This window comes from Colletotrichum aenigma (assembly GCF_013390185.1).
Source record: "Colletotrichum aenigma strain Cg56 chromosome Unknown KSG_Cg56_contig08, whole genome shotgun sequence".
Lineage (NCBI taxonomy): Eukaryota > Fungi > Ascomycota > Sordariomycetes > Glomerellales > Glomerellaceae > Colletotrichum > Colletotrichum aenigma.
In genome coordinates this window covers 2,085,855-2,112,010 of record NW_023500914.1, presented here as the reverse complement: position 1 = coordinate 2,112,010, position 26,156 = coordinate 2,085,855, and the positions used below count along the sequence as shown (strand labels likewise).

Here is a 26,156-nt window from a genome sequence, read left to right as displayed (position 1 = left end):
TGCCGACCCGTACGTAGAAGAACAAACAAACCATCCAAAGGGAGCAATTGCTTTCCCTCTTGACACAGGTGCAAACATCATCTCGTCTTCGTCTGTCGTGACTGTCTGCTTTGCTTTTTGTCACGTAGTCCCACATTCAATACGAGGGCAGAGAAAGTAAGAAACGGTCACAACGTCTGTCTACGATTAGCTTCACCCGAGATCGGGTCTGAGTCTCGTGAACTCGTGAAACGTGACCGATGTTGGGGTTCGGGTCGGGCAGATATGTGTGGATGTCACCGCCACGTCGTCCATCGGTGTCTTCGTCGAGTGCCAGCCGGCAAGGGTTGGAATTTTCGGGCTTTTTTCCCCAACAGTCCTCGATTTTGGGATGATGTGTGTGGGTGTGTGATGTGACTGACTCACCTCGATACTGCGATAGGACGACAATACAAGAGTTAGGGAAGCGGATACTGGCGGGTTTCGGATGAGCGGATCGCGCCGCGGTGTCAACTGACATGTTGCGACCGCCGACGTTTTGTTGACGTCGTCATCGTCTTGTCGTCCTCTCTCAACCAACCCGTATCTCTGCTCGCAGCTCTGCCTCCCTATCTCTTTGGGCGACGGCCTCTGTCGTTGTTGATCTGTCATCATGGACAGTACCATGCAGAATGATTGAGTCACCCGGCCCACGTCGCACCTTGGGCAGACATGCTTCTTGCTTGTGTGACGTCGGAAACCGCAACCCGGACTGCCGGTCAAGGGTCCTCAACAGACGGGACGGGATCGCTGCCATACCAACTTCTTATCCGAGGCAATGCTTGTGCATACTCTCAACTTCCAGCCTGACGGATGCCGCTCAGGCGCCGTGGGGCCAATACCACTCGGGGCTCTCATGTGCCTCGTCGGCTTGGATCCTGGATCGCCGAACCATACCCGCTTTCGAAATTCCCTGATCCCCGTGCCAGCGTGCACTGTTTTCCGTAGCCGTCGTTCGGAAAGGCATCATTCTAGATTGTTTCTGGCAGCCTTGGTTTGGTTCCTTATCCAACCCCGTTTGTCTGCGACAGCAGGGCGATCTTGGAGTCCACAGGATCACCACACGATACTGCTGCAGCCCTGTCCGGTTGTCACAGCTTGGCAACCGAGCCTGCATGATTTACACGGCGTGCTTTTCGCTACACACCTAACCCGGTGGCACGAGCTGGTGGTAGACAGGTTCTGCACCTAAGCAAGGATGTCTCTTCCGCGGGCGAACGATGCTGGAAGGGAGAGTGTCGATCACTCAGAATCGAGCCCCATATCCGGCGCGCGTGGGTGTGTAGCGGAAGATAGACAACGCCCCATGGCCGTTGGCTGCGAGACTAGCATCAGAGAAAAAGGAACGCGGGCGAGGCTTGCCAATGAGACGGCCTGTCGGGTCCTGCCTGTGAGACAAACCAGAAGAAGCAATAGGCTCGGATGTAATGATAATGCCGTGTTGAAGTCTAACTTGCGCGGCCCGACTGGGAGGACTTGGTCAGTTATCACGAAAACTTGATCTCCCAACAGGGCGGCTAGTCCGATCGTGGAGGAGGCTCCAGTCGTGAGTGTTTGTCAAATCATGTTGTAAATCGTTGAGCAAGCCCCAACCATGCCCTTCCGGACACAACTGTTCTGAGAGCATTTCGACATTGTGTAATCAAACGAAGCCCATAAAAGCGAGGCTTCTTTTAGGAATAGACCAGAATCATCGGGGTGCCTATATCAAACACCACCCAAAGGTCGACGAAATAAAGTTGACAGGTAACATGCTGCGGGATTGAGACAGGTGCAAAGGGTGGTTACTTCGCGACGCGGAAGCTAGGGCGGTGTAACAAGCCATTCCAATCCTTCGTGTGGTGGCTTTCCTGCAGCCAGCAGCCACAGGGAATGGGGTTCCTGGCTTGGTTGTGTTTCCAAGGCCGAGGGCAAACGACAAGGACCCTGAGTGAGACATGCGTTTGTTTTTGCACTCTCCAAGGCTCGTTTGGCGGGGTCGTCATCGAGATTTGAATTCCCGATGGAAACAATCCTGGCCGAGATCGTCCACGTTGAAGGCGGTCAAAAATGTAGCAACCCGCCGTCGTTTCTCAGTCGTGCCATGTGGTACCGGGTGACCAAAATTTCGATAGAGCGTTCCGGCAGTCTGGTTGACTAGCCGGGATGCTTGTCACTGGCGAGGAGGTAACCGAGATTTTGGTGCCAACCATGGAGATGATCAGGAGAATGAGAGAAGGATCGATCGTGGATCTTGCGGCGCTCCCAAAGTTCCAAGCCCCCAACTTAGACAGAACCGAGCCCCAGGCCCAGGGAGTGCGCACACCAATGGGTCCCGCTGACGAGCATACGGGGCTGGAGTTTGCTCGGGGAATATTATCGTGGAGCTTTGGTCGAGGGCGTGTGCTGGTGACGCGTTCAAGCTGGCAAACGCCAGGGAGGCGCTGATTGAAGCGGACTGGCTTCTTGTCGCTGGCATTGCCGTTTGGAGACTAACCAAGTCCACATGTTCTCGAAGCACCACGTCTTAGCGGATACCTGCATACAAGTGAATGCAAGTATCCTCACCGCAAAGAAACGGTTGTTGTGGCCAGGGAACTCTGACAAGGCCAACTGCTGCGAACGGTATGCTTGATTCCGCTCTGGATACGCATCTTCTTGTGTTGTTACTCGGCTTGACAGGTGACAAGCACGTAACCGAGAAAAGCTCACTGGGTTTGGCGGAAGGGTCCTGGTGGCGGTTGACTCACATCCGATGGAATTCACGCTCTCTATTCGGGAGCTCGGCGTTTGAGGTGAGGCAAAATACCTTGGGCATCGAGAATGTGCCGCTGAGGTGGTTTCTCGGTGAGGCTCCTAGCCCAGGGTTCCTTGAGGACAATTTCCAAAACAGAGCTGAACTCAACCATTTGGCTACTTTGGCGGATATGGTGGTACCTTGCTTGAGCAAAGTGGTCTCGCAGCCTTGGAAATCTGGTGGATATGACATGTCATTTTCCAATACCCAACCAACGAAATTGGCAGTGGCAGCCGATGCGGATGGTGAAAAGCCCAGATTTCGACAAAAACACACTGATCGACCTCGCATCTCGGTTATGAAGTGACAGGTCATATCGGTCAGATTGCATGTGAAGCATGCACGCGCCATGCGGACATATGTTTGACCACATTCGGTGGTCAATGGACTGGCTTCACACCCTCATCTGATCTGGCGATGCAGACCGCGTGTCGCAAATCGTCGGGTGCCTCGATGAGCGCAGAATGGTGTTGGTTCTGTCCCGCAGTTGGTGGTGTTGTGTGGTGCGGTGTAGTGTGTAAGCCCCGCGTGTGTGTCCGTTGGTGTTTGGTCAAAAATGACAGCGATGGAATGCTGTCGAGGGTGATTGACACATCATTTTGCCTAGCTAGGCACATGAAACCAAGCAGGGTGAAACCTGAGATTATCCAATGGCGATCTGGGCCCAACATGAAGCAAAACCAAATGCCATCATGGGCGCCGTAAGGCGTGGAAGTCTTGGAATCTAGACCCAGCCGCAAGATTGTCGGTGAGTGTTGTCAAAGCCTCAAATTGTGGCGCCGTCTGCTGCTGTGGCAGGGGTCGTGGACGGATATACAAGGCTCCCTTTGAGAACGCACAAAGCCGCGACTTCATCGACCGTCAACCAACGAGGTGTATAAGCATCTGCATTGGTGGCCTTTGCACAACCTGGACCAGCGGCATGTTTCGCGCCATCACGTCTGTTGGCCAGCTGAATATGGCATTGGAGCCGGGGCTCCCGGAAAACCGTAAGATCTCGAGACGTCGGTCAGCGTTGTCGGTGTGTAATTGGCATTAAATGCGTTGGAAGAAAAAGCACATTGACAGCGTCGCACCGTGATCCGACATTGGCACAGGTGTCAACCGCGTGGACCTCGACGAACCAGGAAGGTCGCGATACACACAGCCACCGATGTCTGGTTTCCCCCAATCTGGTCCCCCCGTCGACAAAGATAGATTGCGCCTGCGCAACGTCGATCCCGGGTTGTGGCAGCGGATACGGCACGGCGTCAAGTCGAACGCGGGCGGAAACCCCGTGTGACCATCCTTGGACCAACACGCCGGGATGATGGACAAGGCTCGTCGCCCGTCTGCACCACTCGGTGAGCGGTGACAAACCGCAGGCAGGGATGCGGCTGGGATTCAGAGCGTAGACTGTTTCGATTGTCGACGTCTCGCGGTGCTACCGCACCGAAGAGAAGTCCATGTGCGGGTAAGTGGCCTCATGTCTCCCTCAGCCGGGTCATCTCGGCGACGGGCAGAATATCCAACCATAAGTCCTCCCTTCAGACCTCGAATTGACGTCAATGGCATTATTCCGAACATTGACGACGTGCTCTCGTTGCCGATTCCGAGGGTGGACAAGAAAGATGTGGGCAGCCCATCAGCAGGTTGCGTTCCCCCCAACCCGAGGACCTCGCTGCTGCTCCTGCTGCTGCTCCCCCAATTGCCCCTTCGCATCGATGAGTGGACGAGATTGTTGCAGAATGGTACGCTAAGGAGCCATTGCTGAGGGTGAAGAAAAAGAAAGCATGGGGCAGGGAATCGCCGTGGAGCAGGGGAGTGGTGAAAAAGAAGAAAACATGTGAGGAGCTTGGTGGAGCCTTTTTGGGGTTGACCAAACGCGAACTTGGACCTTGTGGAAAAAGGAAGAATGGCGGATTGTCATTTGGAAACTGAAGGGCAGCGTTGGGAGGTGGATGTTTGCGGCGCATACTCAGACCGCCGTGGAGTAACCCATTCCCAGCCGAGTGGGACGTACGGATCGTGGATCCTTTCGTATCGAGTTGTGAATGGGAGCATCTTTGTGAGTCGATGACCGTGTCTTAGGTTGTTCGTGGACGGCAGACCTGGAGATGAGCGATCCAAACTGCAGCTGGTGACTGGGGCCTTCAAGATGCGATACAGGCGCAAGGACCCATGAGAAAAGAAGTGTAAGGTATCCATATCCGTACCTTCCTCCTCCTGACCCGATTGAAGATGGGGGGAACTTTCCATAGAAGAAGAAGCATGGAGTGTAGGTAGGTAGATACTCCGAAGGTACCTACCTCATGCTCCCCTCTTCGCGTGCCTTCCTTTTGGTGGTTGTTCATTCTCTCTCTCTCTCTCGCCCCCAGTCTGCTAGGCGGCATCGGGTAAGATGCTTCCTTCTCGGGGTATCGTCATCCCCTCGTAAGTGACCTGAGTTGCGTCAGGACTGCTCTAGCTCAGCCCAAATGCCTGGCAGCCGGTTTCCCCGTCCGTTCAACAGTTCCAAGTCACCTGGATCGGAAAGGCTGGCTGAAGTGTCAGCTTCAGCTTGAACCCCCCAAGGGCTTGCTCACATTCAGTTTCGAGGCGGGCTAAGTGAGATACCTACCGGCCGACGACGACAATGGGGTCGTCGAACTCCCAAAGGGGGCGCAGGGGATCTGACGAGGTCACGCCGTTTTTCGGAGAAGTGACAAAAAGGAAGGGCATCGATCAACGCGACACAATTGGATGCGGAAATGCAAATGCAGTTGGGGAGTGGATAAGGGATCGGGGAATGTTACGTAGAGCAGGGGGGCATGAAGAACAACAGCATGGTCGTGAGCATCCAAGTGTATCCGTAGTGTGTTCGTACCAAGTAAGGTACTTGGCGGCATGGCAGCCATGACACCAAGCGACCAGGTATCCGCACGCACAATCGGATTCGTAGAGGGCCTTCAGCGATTGCACGATTGAGGTGCAGCGCAAGCCAGGTATCCGTACCTAAGGTAAGGTAAGGCGAGATGAGATCTCCATCCCGGCGCAAGGGCGGGTCGCAGATGCGGGTGAGGTGAGGTGAGGTGAGGTGCATTCCAAGACACCACTAATGGACGACGAACGAAGACCGCGGCGGCCCTAGGAAGTGCCGTGGTGATCCGTAAGGCAAGGTAGCTTCGGACTGACAGCCCCGAGAGTGTGTGTGATATGACGAGCAACGAGCCCGGCCGGCGGGAGGATCAGGAGGGAGAATGAGTGAATGAAGTGATGGGTGTGAAGTGTGTGTAGTGTGTAGTGTGCACGCGGCGCTTCCAAGCCACCAATCGGGCTGCGGCCGGGCCACAATCACGAATCACGGTTGGAAAAACATAAAAAAGGGCAGGAGCAACTGGGGAACGCCAGCCGCGATTTCCCCCCCTTCCATTTCCTCTCCTCCCTCCGGGCCCCCGGAAGCCGCCACTCAGCCCCTCCCCCCAGTGCCGCGGTCCAATAGGGTATCCCGAACTTCGACGACGGGGCCGGGCGCTCCTTTTTTGATTTTCCCAAACGAAACTCTGTCCGGCATGTTTGCGACTGCTCATAAAAACCAAAAAGAACTACTACTACTCACAGAGGCAGCAAAGACAGCAAAAAAAAAAAAAAAAAAAAAAAAAAAAAAAAGGGGAGGTAAAATAAGAGGGCTCTCTTTCATTCTGTGTCTATCCCGTCCCACGTTTGATTTGAGAAGCTAGCTACTTCATACGTAGTAGCAGGCCCAAACAGAGTTTGATACTGCCTCCCGGCATCAGCGCAGCACGGAAACTCGCCTCGCCCATCCGGACAGAACTGAGAGCTGCCAAACAGGCATATCCCTCGCAAGCCCACTGCAGACCTTGCCTTACTCGATCGTCATATGTCGTCTCTTATTGGATCGTCCTTTTATATCAACCTTACGGTTCTCACTGCGTGGTGCCCCAATCAACACACAAGGTGCCCCAATTACAGACGATATCAGTCTGTACCAGTAGAGCCGCGCACCCCTCCATTACGTGCAGTCCGATCTAGCAACGTGCCAAACCAGAGACTCCACAAACTTTGTTCGACCCTCGTTGGTAACCTGCGCTGCGACCTCACGAACCGGAAACTGACGCAGTGTTTTTCTTAAACTGACTAGAACACATACATGGTACCATGAAAAGACATACTGCTGTTCACGCGCCCATGCAGACAGCAACACTAAAGACTGATCTACATACCTTACGTTACGAATGATTCGTGAGTACGCATTCGCATGTGGCGTTAGCCTCGTATTTTTGTGTGCGTGTGTAATTCTGCCTCTGCACCCCCCTCACATGCTGGGTACTTGCAAATACCGTGCAAGTGTTGCACTTTCCCATCGATGTTTCGTCATAACTGCCGATGCCGTGACCTCTCCATGTGAAGAAACCAAAAAAGAAGAAAATTTGGGACCCAAGGGAAGAGGCGGCATCGCGAGAGACATCACCAATCCCGGGAGAAGGGCGCTGTTGAGCCTCCTCCTCACCACCATCGTCATCATCATCATCAGGTTCCAACTTCTGCGGGGCTTTCAAAGTCACAGCTCGTTCTCTGCAGGGTTCGCTGGACATCGGGTGTATGCAGAACCAGCACCGGATGTATCCCGTAACATTGCACAATGCATTGCGGCATGGTACGGTTGCCAATGATACATGGTATGGATCTCTGATTCATTCTTCTTCTACGTCTCCTTCTCTCCATCGATACGTGCGTACCAGAGATATGGATGGGGCCCTTGGAGAGTTACAAAAAAAAAAAAAAAAAAAAAAAAACCCTTCCGCGTGCCCATTGAAATGGAAAACCACCAGTGACCACACAACCCGCCTGCCGCAAAGTCGCAGCTAAAAAGGAAATCCCCGGGCGAATCCTGGGGCAGATCGAACAGAGCTCTGGAACATCCACTCGCCTGGGTTATTCTTCTGCTCGCTTCCCCCCTCGACCCCTGCCCTGCGCTAGCCTTCCGATCGACTGCGCGCCGGGGCCCAATGAGCGTGGCGGGGGGGACATGCGGTTGCGTTGGGGAGGGGTGCGCGTGGTGGGAGGAGATGTACCCAGATGGATGAATGGGTGGTGTGGGCGTGCTGTGGTTTGGGTGGATGAGCAGTCAGTATGGCGCGTAGTATTTTGTCGCCGTAAGGTAGGTACAGATAGATTGGAGCATCATAGCGCAAAAAAAGGCAGAAAAGAACCCCTCCTCCAATTCACAACGTTGCTTTGCTCTGTTTCCTCTCCCGCTGGGCCCCTCTCGTGTTCGTCTGCTGCCCTCTCTTTTGTTTTCCTCAATCCCGCTATTTCTCCCAAACGGAGGGGGCCCCGGGGCACCGAAAAACAACGACAGGCACCAACAAAGGAAACACTGAACCCGGAAGCCCGCCGCCGCGCAGTTGCAACGTGCCTCAACCACAGCCGGACCTCGTCAAAAATGCCGTGTCCCGTCTTCCAGACTCGGGCGGCTTTTGGCTTTTGGCTTGGTTCGGTCTTGTCTCACCTCGACAGGAAAAACAAAAATAAAAAAAAATACAAAGTGCCATCTCACACATTCACGCATGTCCCGGGTCCTTCTTCCTCAATGTAAGTACAATGCAAAAAAACAGGATGAACGCCTGGGTCCCGCCACAAGCCACAGAGACACAGAGAGAGCGAGAGAAACACAGCCAGACAGGCGGAGAGACATACGGACCCAAGACAAGAGAGACAGACAAGGACTCTGGCAGAAAGACAGCTGCATGTATGTAATGCAAATGTACACACAAGCAACTTTGCGTCCTGCAGTCTGCGTCTTGTGTACCACTACTGCTGCTGCTACTCTCTCGCACGCAGCAGCAGTACAGCACACATCAACGCTCGTTCCCGAATGAACGACAATTCTTCAGCCATCGCCATGGATGGGGCCCTGGTTCCACCCCACCTTGTCCCCCCCTCGAACAGAGTGATCCAGGATCCCATCCCAATCCCCCATCGTCCAACATCCTTGCCCATGCCTATCCTGGGCCCCAACCTGGGTTCGCGCCACCATCGTTCATCGCTGGGACCTGCTGCTGGTCTGCTGTTGCTGCTGGCTGCCCATTGACACACGCCTCCAAGGTCTCTGCTAGTCCCGCACCAGGAAAATGTGATGTGTGCCAGATGCAATGTACCGGGCCTATGCTAGGCTAGGTATGTTTCTTTTCGTGCTTGCTTGCTTGCTGCCTCTGCTGGGCTGTTCGTTCGCCGCTCCTCTCCCGCTGCTGCTGGCCTTCCGCGCGCCGGTTGCTCGCCGATTTACCTATTATCAGATGGCACCGCTCATATTTTCTTCTTTGCACTAGCAGACGCAGAGCAGGGACATGGAACACCCGCTCCCGCCTTGCGCCTTGAAGCCGCCTTCTCTCACCTCTCGCTCGCTCATACCACAAGCCTACCTGGTCCTTGCCAGTTTCGTCGGCCCAGAAAGGCCCAGTGCTTTGTCCTTTTTCTCGTGCGAGTCCAAAGAAACGGCAAACTATAAGTATCGACTGGCGCCGCCTTGGGTTTGGACATTATTCAGATCACCACCATCGGCCATCAACAGCTTGAGGACATTGCTTGAAGCACTTCACACACCTCACTCACCCACTCACTCACCCGATATCTCCAAAACCGACACACACGCACCAGAGCTCCCCGGGTTTTATCAACACCAACTCGACAACGGCCTTTGCATATTCACATACATTTACACGCCTGCACACGCGCAACCAACCCCGCAAACCATACAACATGACTTGCTCATCGCAATGCCAGGTCGACAAGGCCTCTCTCAGAAACCAACAACAGCCATCGTCTCCCACAAGCGGACCTAAACAGGTGAGCGAGCCCCCCCCCCTCCCGCCCCTCCGGCGGCAACCACCACCACTACAGAGCCAGAACTAACTCTCTTTGAAGCATCTTCTCCCAGGCATTCGCTGCCCTACGTGCCATGCCTCAGGTAAAGAGGTGTGGGTACTACCCGGAAAAGAGTGCGGCTACTGCGGCACGCCCTGCGGCTAAGCCAGCTCATGTGAGTTGCTCCCACGTCATTGAGATCTGTGGCGGTGAGGCTGACCTTTAGTAAGCCCCAAATTCCCCCGATAAGGAGTCAGTAGCTGGGATTGCGACGCGATAACAGGCACTGCCAAAACTGTAACGATACCCTGGGACAACGGCGAACGGCGACACACGAGGGCAAGGGATTGGGAATGGGTGGGAAGGGGACGAGGGTCTGTTCGACTATGAGGTCCATTTTCATCTTTTTTTTTTTTTTTTTTCGTTTTTCGAGAGCACGGGTTAAAAAGGGGGGGGGGAGAGGGGAGATCAAAACCTCTGGGGTGGGCCATTCTGGGTACCGGCCCTGTAATGTTAACGAGCCATGTCTGTCCGATTTTCAGATCGGTTTGCGCAATGGGAGGGGAAGGGAGTTCCCTACCCTCTGGGCGGGCGGGACGGGAAGAAGATGGATGGAAAGAATGGCGAAAGACACGGCAACCAAAAAAGGGTCCCGGATCATGGAATTAGGAATTGTAATGATTACCATACGCAGATGCTCTGTTCAAGTTAGAGAGACGTATGAGCTCTTCTATGTTCTCAACGACGTTGCTTTTGGCTGGACAGTGACACGCCCGATGCGAGCAGGTCGGGGTCGCATTCCCCGATTTCGATTCGGACATCCTTGCTGGGAGCTGCAGACCGAGATGCAGTGGACATGGAGCCGGAACAAATCGAATGACTCCGATCAACGCTGCCGACCAGGACGGAGGAGGTTCCTTTGCTCGGAGATAAACCCGGTGCTGCTGGAACACTTGACGCCGATTTGCGTACGACGTCTGCGATGGAATGCGATGGCCTCGCTGGGGACTGCATGGTGGAGGTGCCCCCTGAGATTTACACCGGTCGCGATCAAGGTTGTATTGCAGTTGAGAAAGGGCAAAGAGACAAGGAAAAGCAACAATTACAGCTTTGCTTGCGAAGGAACCTGGCATCCAGCGGGTCCCCCAGGCCCGGATTTCGCACAAGGTTGCAAGCTGCAGATATCTGCAGGCATCGATGACAAGGTGCTGTATGGACTCGCGCGAGTTGCAGTCCCAGGCCCAAGGTCCTAAATACAGTGGCAGCGGAAACGAAACCGCAGTATCGCGGCAATAAGAATAAAAACGGCGGTAGTAAGTGGTAAACCTCGGCCTGGATGCGCTGCTGGCGTTGCAGCTTTCAGCGCAGGTCCCCTAACAACCCAATCGGTCCCGAGCCTCTGGTTCCACTGACACATACAGCTGGACCTGGTTCGTTACACCCCAACGGCCTGCGGGTGGACGTCCTGCGACCGCATCGCTCCACAGTGAGGCAGAGGCCGGTTTGGTGGATGGAGCAAATCTGAGAGAACTGGAGGCGTGCGTGCATGCTAGCCTAGGTAGCGGCAGGTGAGCTGCATTATCCAGATCCGGTCCCAGAATCCACGCCCAGGTTCGTGATCTTGGGGCATCCAGGTCGGCTCTTGGTGTTCGGGATGGCGCTGGATGCCGAAGCGTGTGGAGGGTCAGATGGGTCTTTGATGGATCTTGGGAGGCCCTGACTCCTGCTGCCGGGGGATCATAATGCTTGCCCTGGGTTGCAAAAGAGACTGGCGAGGGGCTGCGGGCTTTCTTGTCTCGCGTCGTCGTAAGACAGTGATATCGTCATTTATGACGAGGCGGAATGGTTGGTGTTGCTGTGTAATGGATATGTTGCGGGTCGGGCTAACGGACAAAAGCTCAGGGAGTACTTGCCGCGTGCGTTGCATGGCTGCGCGACAGCCGAGTCAAGCACGTTCGATTGCTGGAACTGCCTACCTGGGCAACTCGAGGTTGGATTGATTCCTCTTTGTCGATTCGGTCAATGGAGCAGGGGCTCGGGGCATCGCATCGCATCTGCAAACGACTGACTGGGTTGCGACGCAACATGGCCGGCGGGTTGGTTTGCTAGTGGCAGGGCAGGGCAAGACAGGACACAAATCAGAAATCAGAATCCCGTAAGAATGGGGGAACGGGAAAGAGGATCGAGAAGGGCCAGATACTACACCGGTGTGCAAAGATGGGTGTCTTGGCCTGTTCACCGTCGTTTCGGAGGGCAATTGTGACTGTGAGCACTGAGGAAGAATGGCTGAGAAAAGAAAGGTCAAGCAGAAAAGAGAGGGAAAATGGTGAAGAAAAAAGCAAAGTTTGATTGACGGTGCAAGGCGTAGAAGTTGATAGATGACTAGTCTTTTTTTCCACAGGCGCTACCTATGGTTGCCCTTTCCTGTTAGGTAGTTGCATCTGCACTTGGGTTGCTCTTTCCTTAGCTTCCCCGTTCGAGTTACAGAAGTTCTTGCCCATACCAGATCCAGGGAAGCGCAGGTGCACACAGCTGCTGATTGGCCCCTACCGTCATTTCCTTGTCGTACTTTCCTCATTGATTGACTCCCGCCGGCTGAGGTAGGTACCTTAGACGCTTGTCATGCGCTTTCCCGCCATCTGTGACCGCATGGACATTGGATTGACAGACATCCAGGATCGGCGATTTGAATCTCCAAGTGATCTGTCTGTCCGATCTGTCATGCCCGTCCCCCGTCAGCAGGTCTCACCTGCTTGATTGCCTGGCTTTCCTTCTCGGGCTCAGTCAACATCATCATTCTTTCCTTGCTGATGCCTCGTACGAGTACTGGAACCTGGTTTAAGGCGAATTCATGGCCCGATAGATGGAGCACGCCCGACCCTGAGTCGCTCGCAGCCTGGCCTGGACACCAACTGGACACCAGCTATTACACCATCAGATTCAGACTCACCTCAGATTCAGGAGCTCCAAACTGGGCTCGTGACAAATACCCCATCAAGAGCTATTTATTACCGTATATCTCGATTTTTGGAAGTGCAGTCCCAAACGGAGGGAGTCCTTTAATAAACCTTATTAAACTTCCGTACGGCGAATGTGTTCCGTCCGTAATTCTGGTACCTGGCGTATTGCAGCCTCTTCGGACACTTTCAGGTCCCCGGCGGCTCCAGGCCAATCGATCGACGGTAATTCCAGCTTCCTAGCTTCCGGCTACCGGGACCATCCCGCCACCGGCGGTCAAACATGAAGAAAAGTCGAGACGAATCACTACTTGGCCCTGGTGGTGCGCCAAGGCTTGTCAGTGTATGAGAGCAGGTGGCTTTCTTGTATCAATGCAATAATCGAATGGCGTCGCATCACTTTCGCTCTTGTTTGCCCGCCTGGCCGCGTACTCGAAAGCCCCTGCCCCTGTTTGGTGTTTACTGAGCAAGCAAATGTCCCAGCATTCAGCAGCTTACCTCACCAACCTAGGTAGGTAGCTAAAAAAAAAAAAAAAAAAAAAAAAAAGGGATTTTTTGGGTGTCACCTCATGTTTCTGATAGGCGCCCTGGGCCACACCATGTTCGTTCTTGCAAACTCCTTCCTTGCTTCTATTTTAGTTTCCTCAACCCTCAAGGTCCTTGGAGCCCACACTCACTCAAGCTGCGATAGATGAAAATGAGTCACCAGGAAAGCCATGACATGATGTGTGTCTCCTATCTTTGCTTTCGAGTTGTTGCTTCTTCTTGTCTCAGCTCATTCGTATTGATCGGTGCAGCGCGATTCAAACTCCACACGCGAGAAACACTCGAGTGGCCAGATTTAGACTCTGCGTCGCGTGCATGCCCATCGAATTTAGCAATTCAGAGTTGTTGCGTTTCTGCAACCTTTCGGAGAAAATGGCAAGGGAGCTTATCGTAACCATCTTACCCGTAACTTGCCTTATGCTTGGCGGCTTGCGGCTTTTTCTGTATCGTCATCAGTCTTAGCATGGCAGACAAGATGCCTGTTACTCGTTGCTGGCTGGTCTCGGTAGGTCCTACCTGAAAGAAGCCTTTCATTCCCGGGACGGGACTCGGGACTTGCCTACCTAGGCATCTAACCAACCAGTGGCCGGATAATTCTCAACGGCTCTTGTTCCTATTGGTGAATTGCCTTACCTAATCTCTCCATTTGGGCAATGCCCACGAAGGAACAGGTAGGTACGAATACCTCAGGTAGAACAGCCTTCGCCTTACGTTAGGCCGAAAGGTAAACCCCGCAGAATCCCCGGCTTAAGGTTTGCTGCGCTTTCCCCCTTCCCGCCTTGACTCCACGTTTCCACGTCTCCCACCCCTTCCCCTTCCCACCCACGGCGGTTTTTTTTGCCCAGCCCGCCACTTCCCGACCTGAAGCCGCTGCCGTTGCACCTGTCCCGTCACGTCAAGCCCTGCCACCAAAGCTCCCGTCTGCTGCGCTGCACCTTGATTGAGCTTCTGCCTCCCCGACCTCAATTCAATTGACATCACTCCTCCGGCCCAACCCTATCCTGTCCTTTCTCCATTCCGCCGCTTCATAGGTAACATGAACGGCATTAGCCTCTTGTGCGATGCTGCGGGCTCCGACATGCTGAACACGCTCTATTCCCCGCCCGAACCACCGAAACAACCGGCCCCTCCCAAACGCAAACTGAGTCTCTCCGACGCATCTCCCTCCGCGACACATGTTTGCCATATCTGCAAGCGCGTCTACGAGCGAGCCGACCATCTGACGCGCCATCTCCGATCACACGAGAATGCAAGACCCTACCAGTGTTCTCGCTGTCCAAAGCGATTCAATCGCGCCGACCTCCTGACCCGCCACGAGACCACCCACGACCGAGATTCCACCGGCAAGGGCAGAACCTTCATTCGGAGGAGCGATCGCGCTGCTGAAGCCTGTCTGAACTGCGCTGCCTCCAAGTCCAAGTGTGAGGTTCGTTGCCATCTCTGTTTTATGTCTTCCCGATGCCTCCCGCCGTCCACCGGCTCTGACCTCCACCGTTCCCGGCCGGCTCGTCACCTCAGCCGCCGGCCGTTGTATCCGGTGTCCATCGTCTACCGCGAGTCCTGCGCCGCCGCTGGTGTCTCCCGCCCTTCATATCTTTCGTCCGAGCTGCCGTTTTCCAACTCCGTGATTGTCCGTTCATGCGGTACTCCCATATCATACCAAGGAAAGAACACTGACATGACCACTCGCATAGGACGCAAAACCATGCTCACGTTGTCGCTCCAAAAACCTGCCTTGCGAAGTGCCATCAAAGCGCACCCATCCCCACCGGACATCTACTGACGAGGGGCACTCTACACCTTCCGAAACTTCCACGATGCACGCTGGGATGGACATGAATGGGGGGATGGACTCTGGCCCGGTGGCATATAGCAGCTCCAGGATGTCCATGATGCCCACAAATCCAGAGAGCCACGAAATGGACGGGCCGTCATTCATGAATGACGGTTTCGCAAACCCGGTGATCGACATGGTAATGGATGATATCGTCAACTTCAACCCGGTCCATAATTACTTCCAGGACATGGACTTCTCGTCTTGGGACCTTAACTTCGACACCATCATTGTCCCACAAATTGATGTCCATCCGAGCCCGGAATCAACAACAACCAATCGCTCAAAGTCAGCTACCCGTAACGCTTCGAGAGCTCACGCTGCCTTCAAGCGGTCACCCTGGTTATGGGAACCGGGGCCCAAGGATCATGCACTTCACCATGCTTCTCCTCAGGATAAGGAGCGGCTCGTCTTTGATGAAAACAACTTGGCAAACTCGCCAGCATTCGACAAGCTAATCAATACGCCGGGAACCAAGCTGAAGATGACAGCTTCCGCAAGAGACAGCCTTCTGGCCCTGGTTGTGGCCAGCACGGTGCAAAAGGGAGCCCGTCAGCGGACGCCCTCGTTTCCAACTCTGGACCTCTTGAATTATCTGGTTCAAGCCCACTTCATCCATGATGAACATCAGAGCGACAGCTGGATTCACATAGCAACCTTTGACGCGACTGCGGCGATACCAGAATTGCTCGCTGGCATACTGTCCAGTGGCGCAACATATATTTCCATACCAGCGGTATGGCAATTCGGGTACTCTCTTCATGAAGTCCTGCGTCTCGCGCTGGCAGACCTGGTGAGCAATGTGTCTAATCCTTTGCGTTTTTTTTTTATCAATCATCATCCGGCGTCCCGGATACGGTATCTGACTTAGTATTGCTTAGTTCGAGGGTTCTAATACTTTCACCCGAGATCTCGGCGCCCTTCAAGCCTTCATGTTGAACCTCGACATCGGCATTTGGAGTGGCTTCAAACGGAAGATGGAAATTGCAGAGAGCTTCTTGCAACCTCCCATGACCATGCTGAGAAGGGCTGGCAACTTCTCGGCCCCACCGGACTCACCCTCACTCATTCCAACCATGGCCGATCCCCCAGATGTCCTCGATTCCAAGTGGCGCAAGTTCGCAAAGCGCGAGTCCTACAAACGGCTTGTTCTGCATCTTTTCTTTCATGACATTGAAACATCCATCGGCTTCTGTAAGAACCCACTCATGTCTTTCACCGAACTCAGCTTTAGTCTCCCCGCATCTCGCGAACTATGGCGAGCGAGAACTGCGGAGCAATGGCGCAGCATATACATCGCCAAGACCAACACTGCCTCAGATCGCACCATCCCTAGGGTCTGTGAAGTCATGCATTGCACCGAAATTCTCGATGACCTTGAGCAGTTGGTGGACATGGAGCTTTGTTATATGGCTCTGCTCCACGGATACTGGGGTCAAATTGGAGCGTACAGAGAAGCAATCAAGTTTTACACCGACGGCATGTCGAACAAGCGGAACACGACTCACAAATTATGGCTCAAAACCCAATACCAGGAGTTATACCGGGATCTAAACGACTTCTCAACCATGATCCTTACTTCAAAAAAGCCTACAGCGCAACTAGCGGTGATGTCTGAGGTGTTGATGATGGTACTTCACGTGTCACCCGACATTCTTCAAACGTTTGCGGGAAAGGCTGGCGAGGACGAGGCTCGACGAACGTACAGTAGCCTGGAGGAAAGCTGGGTCAAAACTTCGGAGGCTCGGCATGCTATTTGGCACGCAGGCCAAATTTTCCATCACGCGCGTCAACTTCCACCCGCCTCGTTACGAGACTTCAACGCCATTGCGGTCTATTTCGCCTGTCTCACTCTCTGGGCCTACGGACTGCTCTCGTGCTCCGCGTCTAGGCACGGGTCGGATCCGGAGGTGGGAAGCGGCAATAGATCGGGAGCATATATCCTTATGGATTCGGAAGAAAACCGCGAGACGAGGGCATTCCTTCAACTCGACCGCGGTGTGCCTGGTCTGACATTGAACGGCAACCCCGCTGACGGTGTTGAATCGTTATCAAACCCGAGTGTGGTACTTTCTGTTGCACGAGGCATTTTTAGGAACAACTTTCCTGTTGTTTCAGAGCCTTTGCCCCCGCTAGTTGAGAGCTTAAGAAGCCTTCTTCAAGATTTAGGTTCGGGCGCGGCAGGCCGACCATCGAGGGCTGCCAGCGTTGACGACATTTGACGTGGAGCAACTTTGGAGGCGATCGCTGTTGACCAGGACAGTATGGTCAGAGACCGACGGCTACAAGACCAGCAGCCAGATCTAAAGCGCATCATGGAACGATCTCAAACGGCGACGTGACAAGAGACTATCAAGCAAATTTCCAACAGGCCTGTTGGTCACCAATTTCTACGATGTTGTATGATAATTCTTCATGTATTTCATTGAGCGATTTTTCTCGAATTTAGGCATTGCAAAGCGGAATCTAGGTAAATCAAGGAGAACAGAGACTTGCAGACTACTGGAAAGTACCTATGCTCAGCGGATAGTGAAGTCTCTCGATTACGTAGGAGACAACTGGTGCACAGACCACGAGGGCGCGGAAACAAGTTCACTTAAGATGGATGGAGCAAGCAGGTATATCGACTCCATGGCATGTACATGTTCTCCGTCGCAGACTTGGCTTACTCTCAAGTAGCTCAGCTAAAACGGTGAGCTGCATTTATCCTGATGCGCAGAATTGTGAAAAGTTTGACGATGAGAGATTTCCAAATGCGGCGACAAAAGTCGTTACGATATGAGACACGCCGTCCCCTTTTAAGGACAAGGTCTTCAAGTATTCGCACCTGCGCAGCTAAATCACTGACAGGGATGACAATGATCCCCACCATGATCGCGAATCTGAACTTTCGACGCGTCGCGATTCTCTACCCTGGTCACTCCACCAGCATGTGCCGTTGACTTTGATTTCGGTACCGATTTTTTGGAAACATTTTGCAGAACAGACGGCAGTGAGCGGGACAGCGTTCATCATGAATTCCGAAGGGGCTGTGAACATGGCAGAGACGGCGCCTGCTTCTGTACCTCCTACTGCTGGAGCCCCTCCAGTGGTGACAGAAAGTGCTGGAGAAGCTCCGGAGCTGCCAGCCCCTGGAGGACTGACAAGGGAAATATCAACTGAGGAGCAGCCATCTCATGAACAATCGAACCATGAACAACAGATTGCCGAAGAGGACAACAAAACACCACCTCTGCCTAGCAGCCCTCTGAGCACCGATGGCTGGGACGACCGGCGATCTTTCGAGGAAGGTCTGTTGGAGACATTCCACGCCATCGAGTCGCCGGGGACGTTTGCTTCATTCCATCCGCTCAAGACTGCCAATGGACCTCTCAACCCAGGGCTCCATGTTGCCGATGTAGGGCCCATTCATTAGCTTCCCCCTAAAGGAGGAACAGGCTCGCAGCTTGATCGAAAAGGCGCGGCAAGCCCCATTCGGCAAGGGCAGCGATACCGTCGTCGATACGGCGGTGCGGAATACGTGGGAGCTAGATCCCACGCAGTTCGAGCTCCGCAGCCCCAATTGGACCGGCGTCATCAACACGTTGTGTAAAAGGGCAGCGCAGGACATGGGTATCAATGCACCTATGATTGCAGATTTGTACAAGCTCCTGATTTACGAAAAGGGCGCCATGTTCAAGGCGCATGTCGAGTATGTCATATCCGTGGAGCCGTAGGTGTAAAGTGATGGGTGTAGAGCTAACCCCATCCAGCACCGAAAAGATCCCCGGGATGTTTGGCACCTTGGTCGTTTGCCTCCCGTCCCCTCGTGAAGGAGGCGAGGTCGTGGCCAAGCACTGCGGAGAGATTAAGACGTTAGTGACATCCAAATATAGGGAAGGGTCCGTTGCCGCATGGTACTCTGATGTCTCCCACGAGGTTCTACCCGTCACTTGGGGATATCGCGTTGTTCTCACGTATAACCTCGCCCTTGACCCTTCGAGACAGTTGCCCTCTGCCGGCCTCCGGCGAGCCGAAACGCGGAAGCTGCGTCACTCGCTGAGGAAATGGTTGAAAGGCGGCATTCCCGGCCAGTCGGACGAAAATGAGCTCTACTACCGGCTCGACCACGAGTATACCGAGGCCAACCTCTCCATATCGGCTTTGAAAGGACGAGATTACGAGGTGGTGCAAGTTCTCGACGACCTTTCCACAGAGCTCGAGTTTGACATCTTTCTCGCAGCGCTGGAGACCAAGGAAGAGGGCACCGTGGGATATGATCACGGTGGGTATCGGTATAAAGATGACGATTGGGACGATGACGATGAAGGGTGGCACGAGCTGGAAGACGTTCATGAGGCGTCTCAGCGTGTGAAGCAGCTTGTTGGAGTTCACGGGCGTCCTGTTATGCGTGACATAGAGTTCAATCAGGACCACGCCCTTGACAATGGTGATTTCTGGGATGACGCCGATCAAGAAGAAGAATACCAAGGGTTCATGGGAAACTCGGTTCGCGGTTACATTGTGAAGTCTGAGAAGTAGAAGCTAATTTGTGTTCCAGGGACCTACCGCTACCCACTGGTACCGCGTCACGGTGAGTCGATTCCTCAAACTGGCGTTCAACTTGGATATATGCTGATGAAAAAGTTAAGGCCGTGATGATCGTGCCTCGTGCAAACGTAGCGTCATTCCTCAAACGCAACCTTGAGAAAGACGATAGGAGATCGGCCTACCCCTCCTATTACCTCGAAAAGGAACGCACAGGAAATTCTCGGCTTGTTGTGTCGTATTTGACGCACACAGCTTCGAAGCCGGGGAAGGGCCAGGCGTCGGCTCTCAATGCTCTGCAAGATATTTGGACCACATCGATATGTCAAACCGGATCAAAAGTTGCGTTGACGAGCACAGAGATCAGCGATCTGCTTGAGGCTGCCGTCCACTTGCGGGAATGGGAATTCTTCGAAAAGATTGCTGCCGACCCTCATGGGCTGATCAATTCCTATATCTTCGAGTGGTTGAGCAAGCAGGTCGGTGATGGCAAGGTCTCCTTCCAAAAACATCAAAAAGGGGTATGTTGTCATCATCCTGGATATGAGGCATTCCTTTCAAGTTGAATGAGTGCTGATCTGGCAGGTTGACCTCAATGATTCTCGGCCGCGAGAAGTTCTCCTTGCGAGCGCACATGGTCGAGTCTTTTGCGCCGAACGGGTCTCCCGTCCTGACCGATGAGGTTCGCGAGTGGGCGCTGGACATCTTTTCCAAGGGATTGGCAATCTCCTCTGCTTCTGGCAGTTTTGTCGGTTCTGATGGGTTGGCTGCGATTCTGGCTGCCAGGCGGTATGCCGACTTTGCCTGGCTCAATTCAACGTAAGCTCTGCCGCCGTGCTTGTACCAGGCCGTCTCTAACAAATGCCGCAGCGTCGTCCCTATCATCGAGAACCACCTCAATATCCCCGCGTTTGCTCTTGACTTCCTGTCAGCCCTCTTCATGATCACCAAGAAGAAGATCTTCCCAGTACAAGAAGGCGTGCAGCTCTACAAGCGCCTCGCCAAAAAGTTCATCTCTCAGCTCGACTTCAACACCGTCTACGGCGACAGACCGGAGGAGAAGAATATGCCGCGCAAGCGACGCAAAGACATTTCCGGGCAGCTCGGTCCCGGGGCCGACTACAACTACGAACTCGCCGTCCATCCCGACACGCTCGCCGATCTCTTCTCCCACCTCATCAAGCTGAGCACGCCACCGCAGGAAGACCTCGTGGTGCCCCTCGCAATCAAGCTTGTAGGCCACGCGAAGCACATGAAGTGGAACGACTTCCAACCCCTCTGGCTGCCATTCCTCAGGGAGCTCATTGAGCGGCTCGAGTCCCATAAGGTTCCCCTGACGACTCCCCGCTACCGTCAAATTGCCGGCGCTATCCTTGAGGCTTACCGTGACACCTACCTCGGCGAGAAGCCCTCGACCCAAGCCCGCGATGACAACGCCAGGGTCTCCCCATGCTATTGCGGAGACTGCGACATACTGAATGAGTTTCTGCGAAACGGCAACCAGCAGCAGTGCCGGTTTTCCGTCAGCAAGCCAAAACGCCATCATCTGCATAAACAGATCGAGAACTACGGCATCAGATGCTCGCACGTCAGCGATAGGAGCGGTCCGCAGGATACGCTCGTGGTAACCAAGCTGGATCCGGCCCCGGGCGCCAAGTGGAAGGCGGCACGGGAGGACACGGCAGAGCAGTTCCAGCAGTTCGACCAGACGAAGCTGGGGATCCTGCTGGGCGAGGACTACCCGCATATCGCGGAGGCCTTGTGGGAGCGGCCCACGAATCTTGCGCCTGGCTCCGGCGGTATGTCTTATATGCCGGCACCGGTTCAGACTCATCCTCAGGCTCCTGTTCAGGCGTCATATGCCCCGGCTCAAGCTCCGCTGCAATCGACATATGCTCCTCCAGTTCAAGCACCTACATACCCGCCCGCTCAACCTCAAATGTCAACTCGGCCCCCGGGAGGTCTGGCACCGCACCCGGGACAGGGCATGTACATCCGCGAACCGGACAACCAGCCCTTCCCTACCGCGCCGCCCGCCCGGTTTGGCGTACACCCTCCCAACAACTGGGTCCGGCCACCGACGGTCCACATGCCTCACGGCGTGCCAGACCCAAGACCTGCTGGCGGAGGATACCTATCTTCGATGCCAACAGTGCGGAACCAGGTGGGCTCCGGCGGGCAGGCCCCGACGTTCGGGTCGTCAGCCAGTGCCGCGCCGCAGGTGCAACTAAACCATAGACCGCACGGCGGGCCTCTGGCGCCGATGACGGGCAACGCGGGCGGCCCCCCACCGCCGGGACAACACCTCCCCGGCATCAACAACATAGGCCTGCCACCGTCGGTCGCCGGAGCGAAACGCAAGGCGGAGCCCGAAATCATTGACCTGACATGAGGGATGAAACCGCGAAGCAGATAAGCCAAAGAACAATAAAATGAAATGAATCCGCGTATCAGACTTGTTGAGTGAATGGAGCCCGTCGGTGATTGCCCGCAACGTTGACGATTCAGAACTTTTGAGACCTCAGAAACCTGTTCAACACGACACACATCTACAGAGACTAAGAATGCAGTGCAACCATGTCTTTGATGGCATCTCCGAATTGCCTCACGAGAGGGAGAAGGGAGCCCGAAAATCTCTCATTGGAAATCCCGTATGTGTGAAGTCTATTAGACACCTCTTTTACTGACTCGTCCCTCCCTGCGCAAATGCTCCAATTTCTCGTGTATATAATTGCGATCGGCCCGTTTGATGCCCTCAAGTGTCTGCTCCCGGACCGAAGCGGTGAGTCTGCGATAGAGTCTTGTTGCAGCGAGCAATAAATCAACGGTATCGCCGCATCGACTGAGTGCAACCTGACGAGGTTGATGTTGCTGAAACTTACCCGCAGCTCTCCTAAGGTAGATCGTTCGTCTTTTTTGTGCAATGGAAGCCCAGACATGCACAAGAAGATGTGCAGTTGGTTAGGTGCACAAATTTTATGCTTAATCAATGCGGGTCGATCAAGCGAGGGCCAAGCCAAGCACTCCTCCCTCCTCCCTAAAAGCAGCGACCTCAGACTATCACTCAGCTCGTTGCTCGGCACAGGTGTTTGCCGGGGTTGTATCTTCATCTTAGTGAGATGAACGCTCGATTGCGATTGTCCCGCCTAGCAGAAGGGGACTTCGTCATCCGTCATGTCATGAATTCCCATGATCTGATCCCCCAATTCCCACCTCCGCAGGAAGCACGGCAGCCCCGTCATTTCTTAAGCGAGAATGGGAGAAGGAAGAGAACCCCCAATCGTGATTCCGTGAGAGTGATGTGCAGTCTGTAACACGCCCTGACGACAGGCCTCCCCTTACTGGCGTTCCATTTCAGCAACAGTATGGAGTACTCGATACTCTGTGGCCATTGCCCCTGCTATTTTAAGCAGAGACAAACGACAGTGGGACTCTGGGGTGGACTTCTTGCATCTTCAAAGTCAGTCGTCTCTTACACAAACCCCATCTCGTATGGGCCGACGATCCCCATTAAAAAGTGATATCATGACATGCTAATGTCAGGTTGAAGACTGACGTTTTAGCGTATGTACCGGGTCGAGTGACGGGAAGCCAGCCAGCCGCCCAGCCTCGCGGTGCCTGGCGGGGAAAAAGCCACCCAAAGCTAGCGACCGAGAGAGGTAGCTGAGTCAAGGGCGGGTTGTTGGGGAATCTCCACCGCAGTGACATTCCGACATGATCAGCGTTCGCTCGCTCGTCAGTTGTCAACGTCGTTCGTTCCGCTCGCTACCTTTAGTTGGAGGTGCTAGAGGCACGAGACGGCCGGTGCTGTGGTGCGCTTCTCCGTAACTTTTGCGGAGACCAACCACAGCCTCACGGGGCACCTCGCCACCAACCCGGATCGGGGGGAGATGCGCTCGGGGTAAGTGGGGGTAAAGTGCGTGCAGCACCGGCGTGCGGCTGCTGTTTGCTGCATGGCCAAAGAGTCCTCAGTCACGCCAACCAAGCTTCCACTAACACCGACATACGAGAGATCCGACCGAAAGAGACTCTCAACGTCCTGCGCACTTGATTTCCCGCACATACCCCAAATCAAAGTCCTCACGCCATTCGAGTTGACAGTCGGAACTGCCGGCCAGTCTCGGACCTGATCGAAAAGGGAAGAGGGGGAACTGTACCCCGCGCAAACACAGTTCTCGACATCTCGTCCCAGTGACGTAACCGCCTCCGTCTCCCGATCATCTGCAGCGCTTGCATATCGTCGTTCGCAAAAGGCCGCTTCATTCAACCAGCATGGTCGTGATCATGCCGACCCAACGCAGCAGCGAGGCCGAGGTCAAATCGTGGGGCTTTCCTCACGTCTTCACTTGGACCGATGGACCGTATGTAGTAATAGTCTCCTACATGTGGCTGGACGACGACTTTCTGTGCTTGCAGCGCCCATGAAGTGTTATCCCGATACAGAAAACCAACGGCAGACTGACATCTGAATCTGCAGGAACGCGTATTATCCCCCGCATTCGCATCGCGGTCTGACAACACATCTGATCTTGAGAGGGAACTTGACAATCACCTATCCCAAGGATGAACAGCCCGAGAAGGTTACGTTTGGCGTCGGAGACCGCATTGATGTTGACGCTGGCCGCCTGCATGAGGTTTGGATTGGAGATGAAGGATGTACCTATGTAATTGGAGAGTAGGCAATCGACGCAGTGAGATGCCTGGCATGAGGCTTTGTTTCGTCATGTGTCCATATAACCTGCAGATGCCTCGGAGAATTTGTTGATCGTCATGTCAAGCCTATCCCGGACTTTTCGGAATGTGGACGCGGATCCGGTACAACGTCTCGACAACCTGGGTCTCGTCGAAACCTCTACTTGATTGGAATCAAAAACTGCCCTAAGCAGACCGCTCTAGTCTGTGGCAAAGCAAAATCGTCTCCGTAAATCTAGACGTGAACACTGACGGCCTTGACCGCAGGCTTGACCAAGTTTGAGTTTGTCTGCTACTCAATGCGACCACCATGACTACTGCTCAAGTGATCGATGGCCGAACGCCCGGTCAGAGCGTTGGTCCCCTTTTCTGGATCTGAAGAAAAATGCACCGGATGAGCTGCCAATCCCGCCGGAGGTCAAAGTCGTGCATCGAGCATCCTTGATGACCGGGCGTGCCTTTTGTCGAGGTTTCACAACAACATCGAGCCGCAGCGCCAAGAAGCGGCATTGTCATTGGAAATATCAGCTCAAGCATACGCAAGATGCGACTTCAGTCGACGAGTCCGCGAGTGCATGGGCGGAGGGACGAAGGTCGAAAATGTGCCCTTCAGGTGAGTGTCCTTGACGATGGACAGTCCCTTGCGTTGGCTGACAATTGTGTGTCAGCAAACTTAGTGGTCGCAACAGAATAGAATTCACCCTGTCGTGGTGAGAGAAACGATTTTGAAACGAGAAGGAGTCCTTTGCCCGTGCACGTTGGCTACGTATGAAGTATGGAGGTCTCCCGACTCATCCAGGGGACCGGAGATCAAAACGTTCCGGAAGGTCATGGAACCCCAACCTCCTTGCCGACGAGGTGGCTTTCGTCCGTTCAATGCGGCGAACTGACTCAAATCTGAAGAAATGTGTGCCAATGTTGGGACGGGCTGTCTTGCGATTGAGCTTGGTAGAGAGCGGATCGGTGAAGCTTGCGCAGCCTACTGACGTGCTTTATTTTTCCCAAGGATATCCAAGTTCATAAGATACTGCGCCTTGTGCCCGGTTGCTAAACAATGATTTCCTCGGCAGCATTCTTGCTCTCCTGGATCGGGTTGCCTGGCTATGAGCTCCGCTTCGCTTCACGTTGACCGATGGCAGTTGGGAAAGTCTAGGCGCAATAAGCCTAGACGGAGCGAGCTCTGAATTTTACCACTAACATGGACCATAGCAACATCGCGCGGATATCGAAAATTATTCGTCCGTGGGCGCTTGGGGCGTCATTCAGTTTCTCTGCCATCGTCTCATGATGGGCTTTGCCAGCAGCTGCCAGCAGCATCTGGGACACCCACTTTCTTGTTGTAGCATCGTTTGGATGACCACGAATAACGTCCAACCACATCGAGTCATTTTGAAGCAACCGTCAGCCTTGACTCAAGGCCACGCGGGAGACATGAGTTCACCGGCTTTCCTCCAGGTTGGACAGTAGTCCACGGCTCGGAAAAAAGGGCGGTCACCGAGTTCTGGAGCAATTGAGTCGAGTGCTTGCGCCGAGTCGCGCACCGCAGACTGACGTGGACAGCGCGCTTGCGCAAGTTCTGCTTCAAGTTGAGAGTTTGGAGACATCCGCCAGCTTTCTTTTTCCGAGCAGCCGGATGTCGTGCGTCGGCGAGCGGCAACAGGCCGAAAAACAACGAACGGCGAGATGAATGGAGTGCAGATCAATCTGGCTCAAGGCGCAACCATCTTCATGTTGCATGATCATCCGGCCTTAAAAAATGGAGCCGCGGTGCCGTTCCATTTGCGGTGAGGTGCTCCGACGATGCTCCGAGGAGGCGTACTCTCGGTGCAGTCTGCGTGCTCGGTTCGATATGGCGGCTGTTTCGACTTGCCATGGGTCAACAGCGCACATCCGACGTCGCAGCGTCGTAAGGCGCATGTTTGGAAAAGCCTTGGTCGTGGTTGGATTAGAGACCGACTTT

The 26,156-nt window shown here is 54.2% G+C and overlaps 5 protein-coding genes across 5 annotated transcripts; 4 read left to right on the top strand and 1 right to left on the bottom strand.

Moving 5' to 3' along the window:
• Positions 1 to 550: 550 nt before the first annotated feature.
• CGCA056_v012092 (uncharacterized protein) lies at positions 551 to 876 on the bottom strand (the record flags this gene model as incomplete). The annotated part of the gene is made up of 2 exons (XM_037327336.1): positions 551 to 700; positions 778 to 876. The coding sequence occupies 2 exons, from the start codon at positions 874 to 876 to the stop codon at positions 551 to 553; spliced, it is 249 nt and encodes an 82-aa protein (XP_037173973.1).
• An 8,052-nt stretch (positions 877 to 8,928) lies between these two features.
• On the top strand, positions 8,929 to 9,900 carry CGCA056_v012091 (uncharacterized protein; the record flags this gene model as incomplete). Its single annotated transcript, XM_037327335.1, has 5 exons — positions 8,929 to 8,953; positions 9,106 to 9,235; positions 9,560 to 9,622; positions 9,701 to 9,815; positions 9,871 to 9,900. The coding sequence occupies 5 exons, from the start codon at positions 8,929 to 8,931 to the stop codon at positions 9,898 to 9,900; spliced, it is 363 nt and encodes a 120-aa protein (XP_037173975.1).
• A 5,126-nt stretch (positions 9,901 to 15,026) lies between these two features.
• On the top strand, positions 15,027 to 17,199 carry hxnR-0 (Nicotinate catabolism cluster-specific transcription factor; the record flags this gene model as incomplete). Its single annotated transcript, XM_037327334.1, has 2 exons — positions 15,027 to 15,770; positions 15,859 to 17,199. The coding sequence occupies 2 exons, from the start codon at positions 15,027 to 15,029 to the stop codon at positions 17,197 to 17,199; spliced, it is 2,085 nt and encodes a 694-aa protein (XP_037173978.1).
• A 791-nt stretch (positions 17,200 to 17,990) lies between these two features.
• Positions 17,991 to 21,896, top strand: CGCA056_v012089 (uncharacterized protein; the record flags this gene model as incomplete). Its single annotated transcript, XM_037327333.1, has 7 exons — positions 17,991 to 18,374; positions 18,415 to 18,668; positions 18,730 to 19,465; positions 19,518 to 19,550; positions 19,609 to 20,025; positions 20,121 to 20,323; positions 20,375 to 21,896. The coding sequence occupies 7 exons, from the start codon at positions 17,991 to 17,993 to the stop codon at positions 21,894 to 21,896; spliced, it is 3,549 nt and encodes a 1,182-aa protein (XP_037173921.1).
• A 1,880-nt stretch (positions 21,897 to 23,776) lies between these two features.
• On the top strand, positions 23,777 to 24,183 carry CGCA056_v012088 (uncharacterized protein; the record flags this gene model as incomplete). Its single annotated transcript, XM_037327332.1, has 2 exons — positions 23,777 to 23,865; positions 23,982 to 24,183. 2 exons carry the CDS (start codon positions 23,777 to 23,779, stop codon positions 24,181 to 24,183), a joined length of 291 nt encoding a protein of 96 aa, XP_037173885.1.
• Between the last annotated feature and the right edge of the window lie 1,973 nt (positions 24,184 to 26,156).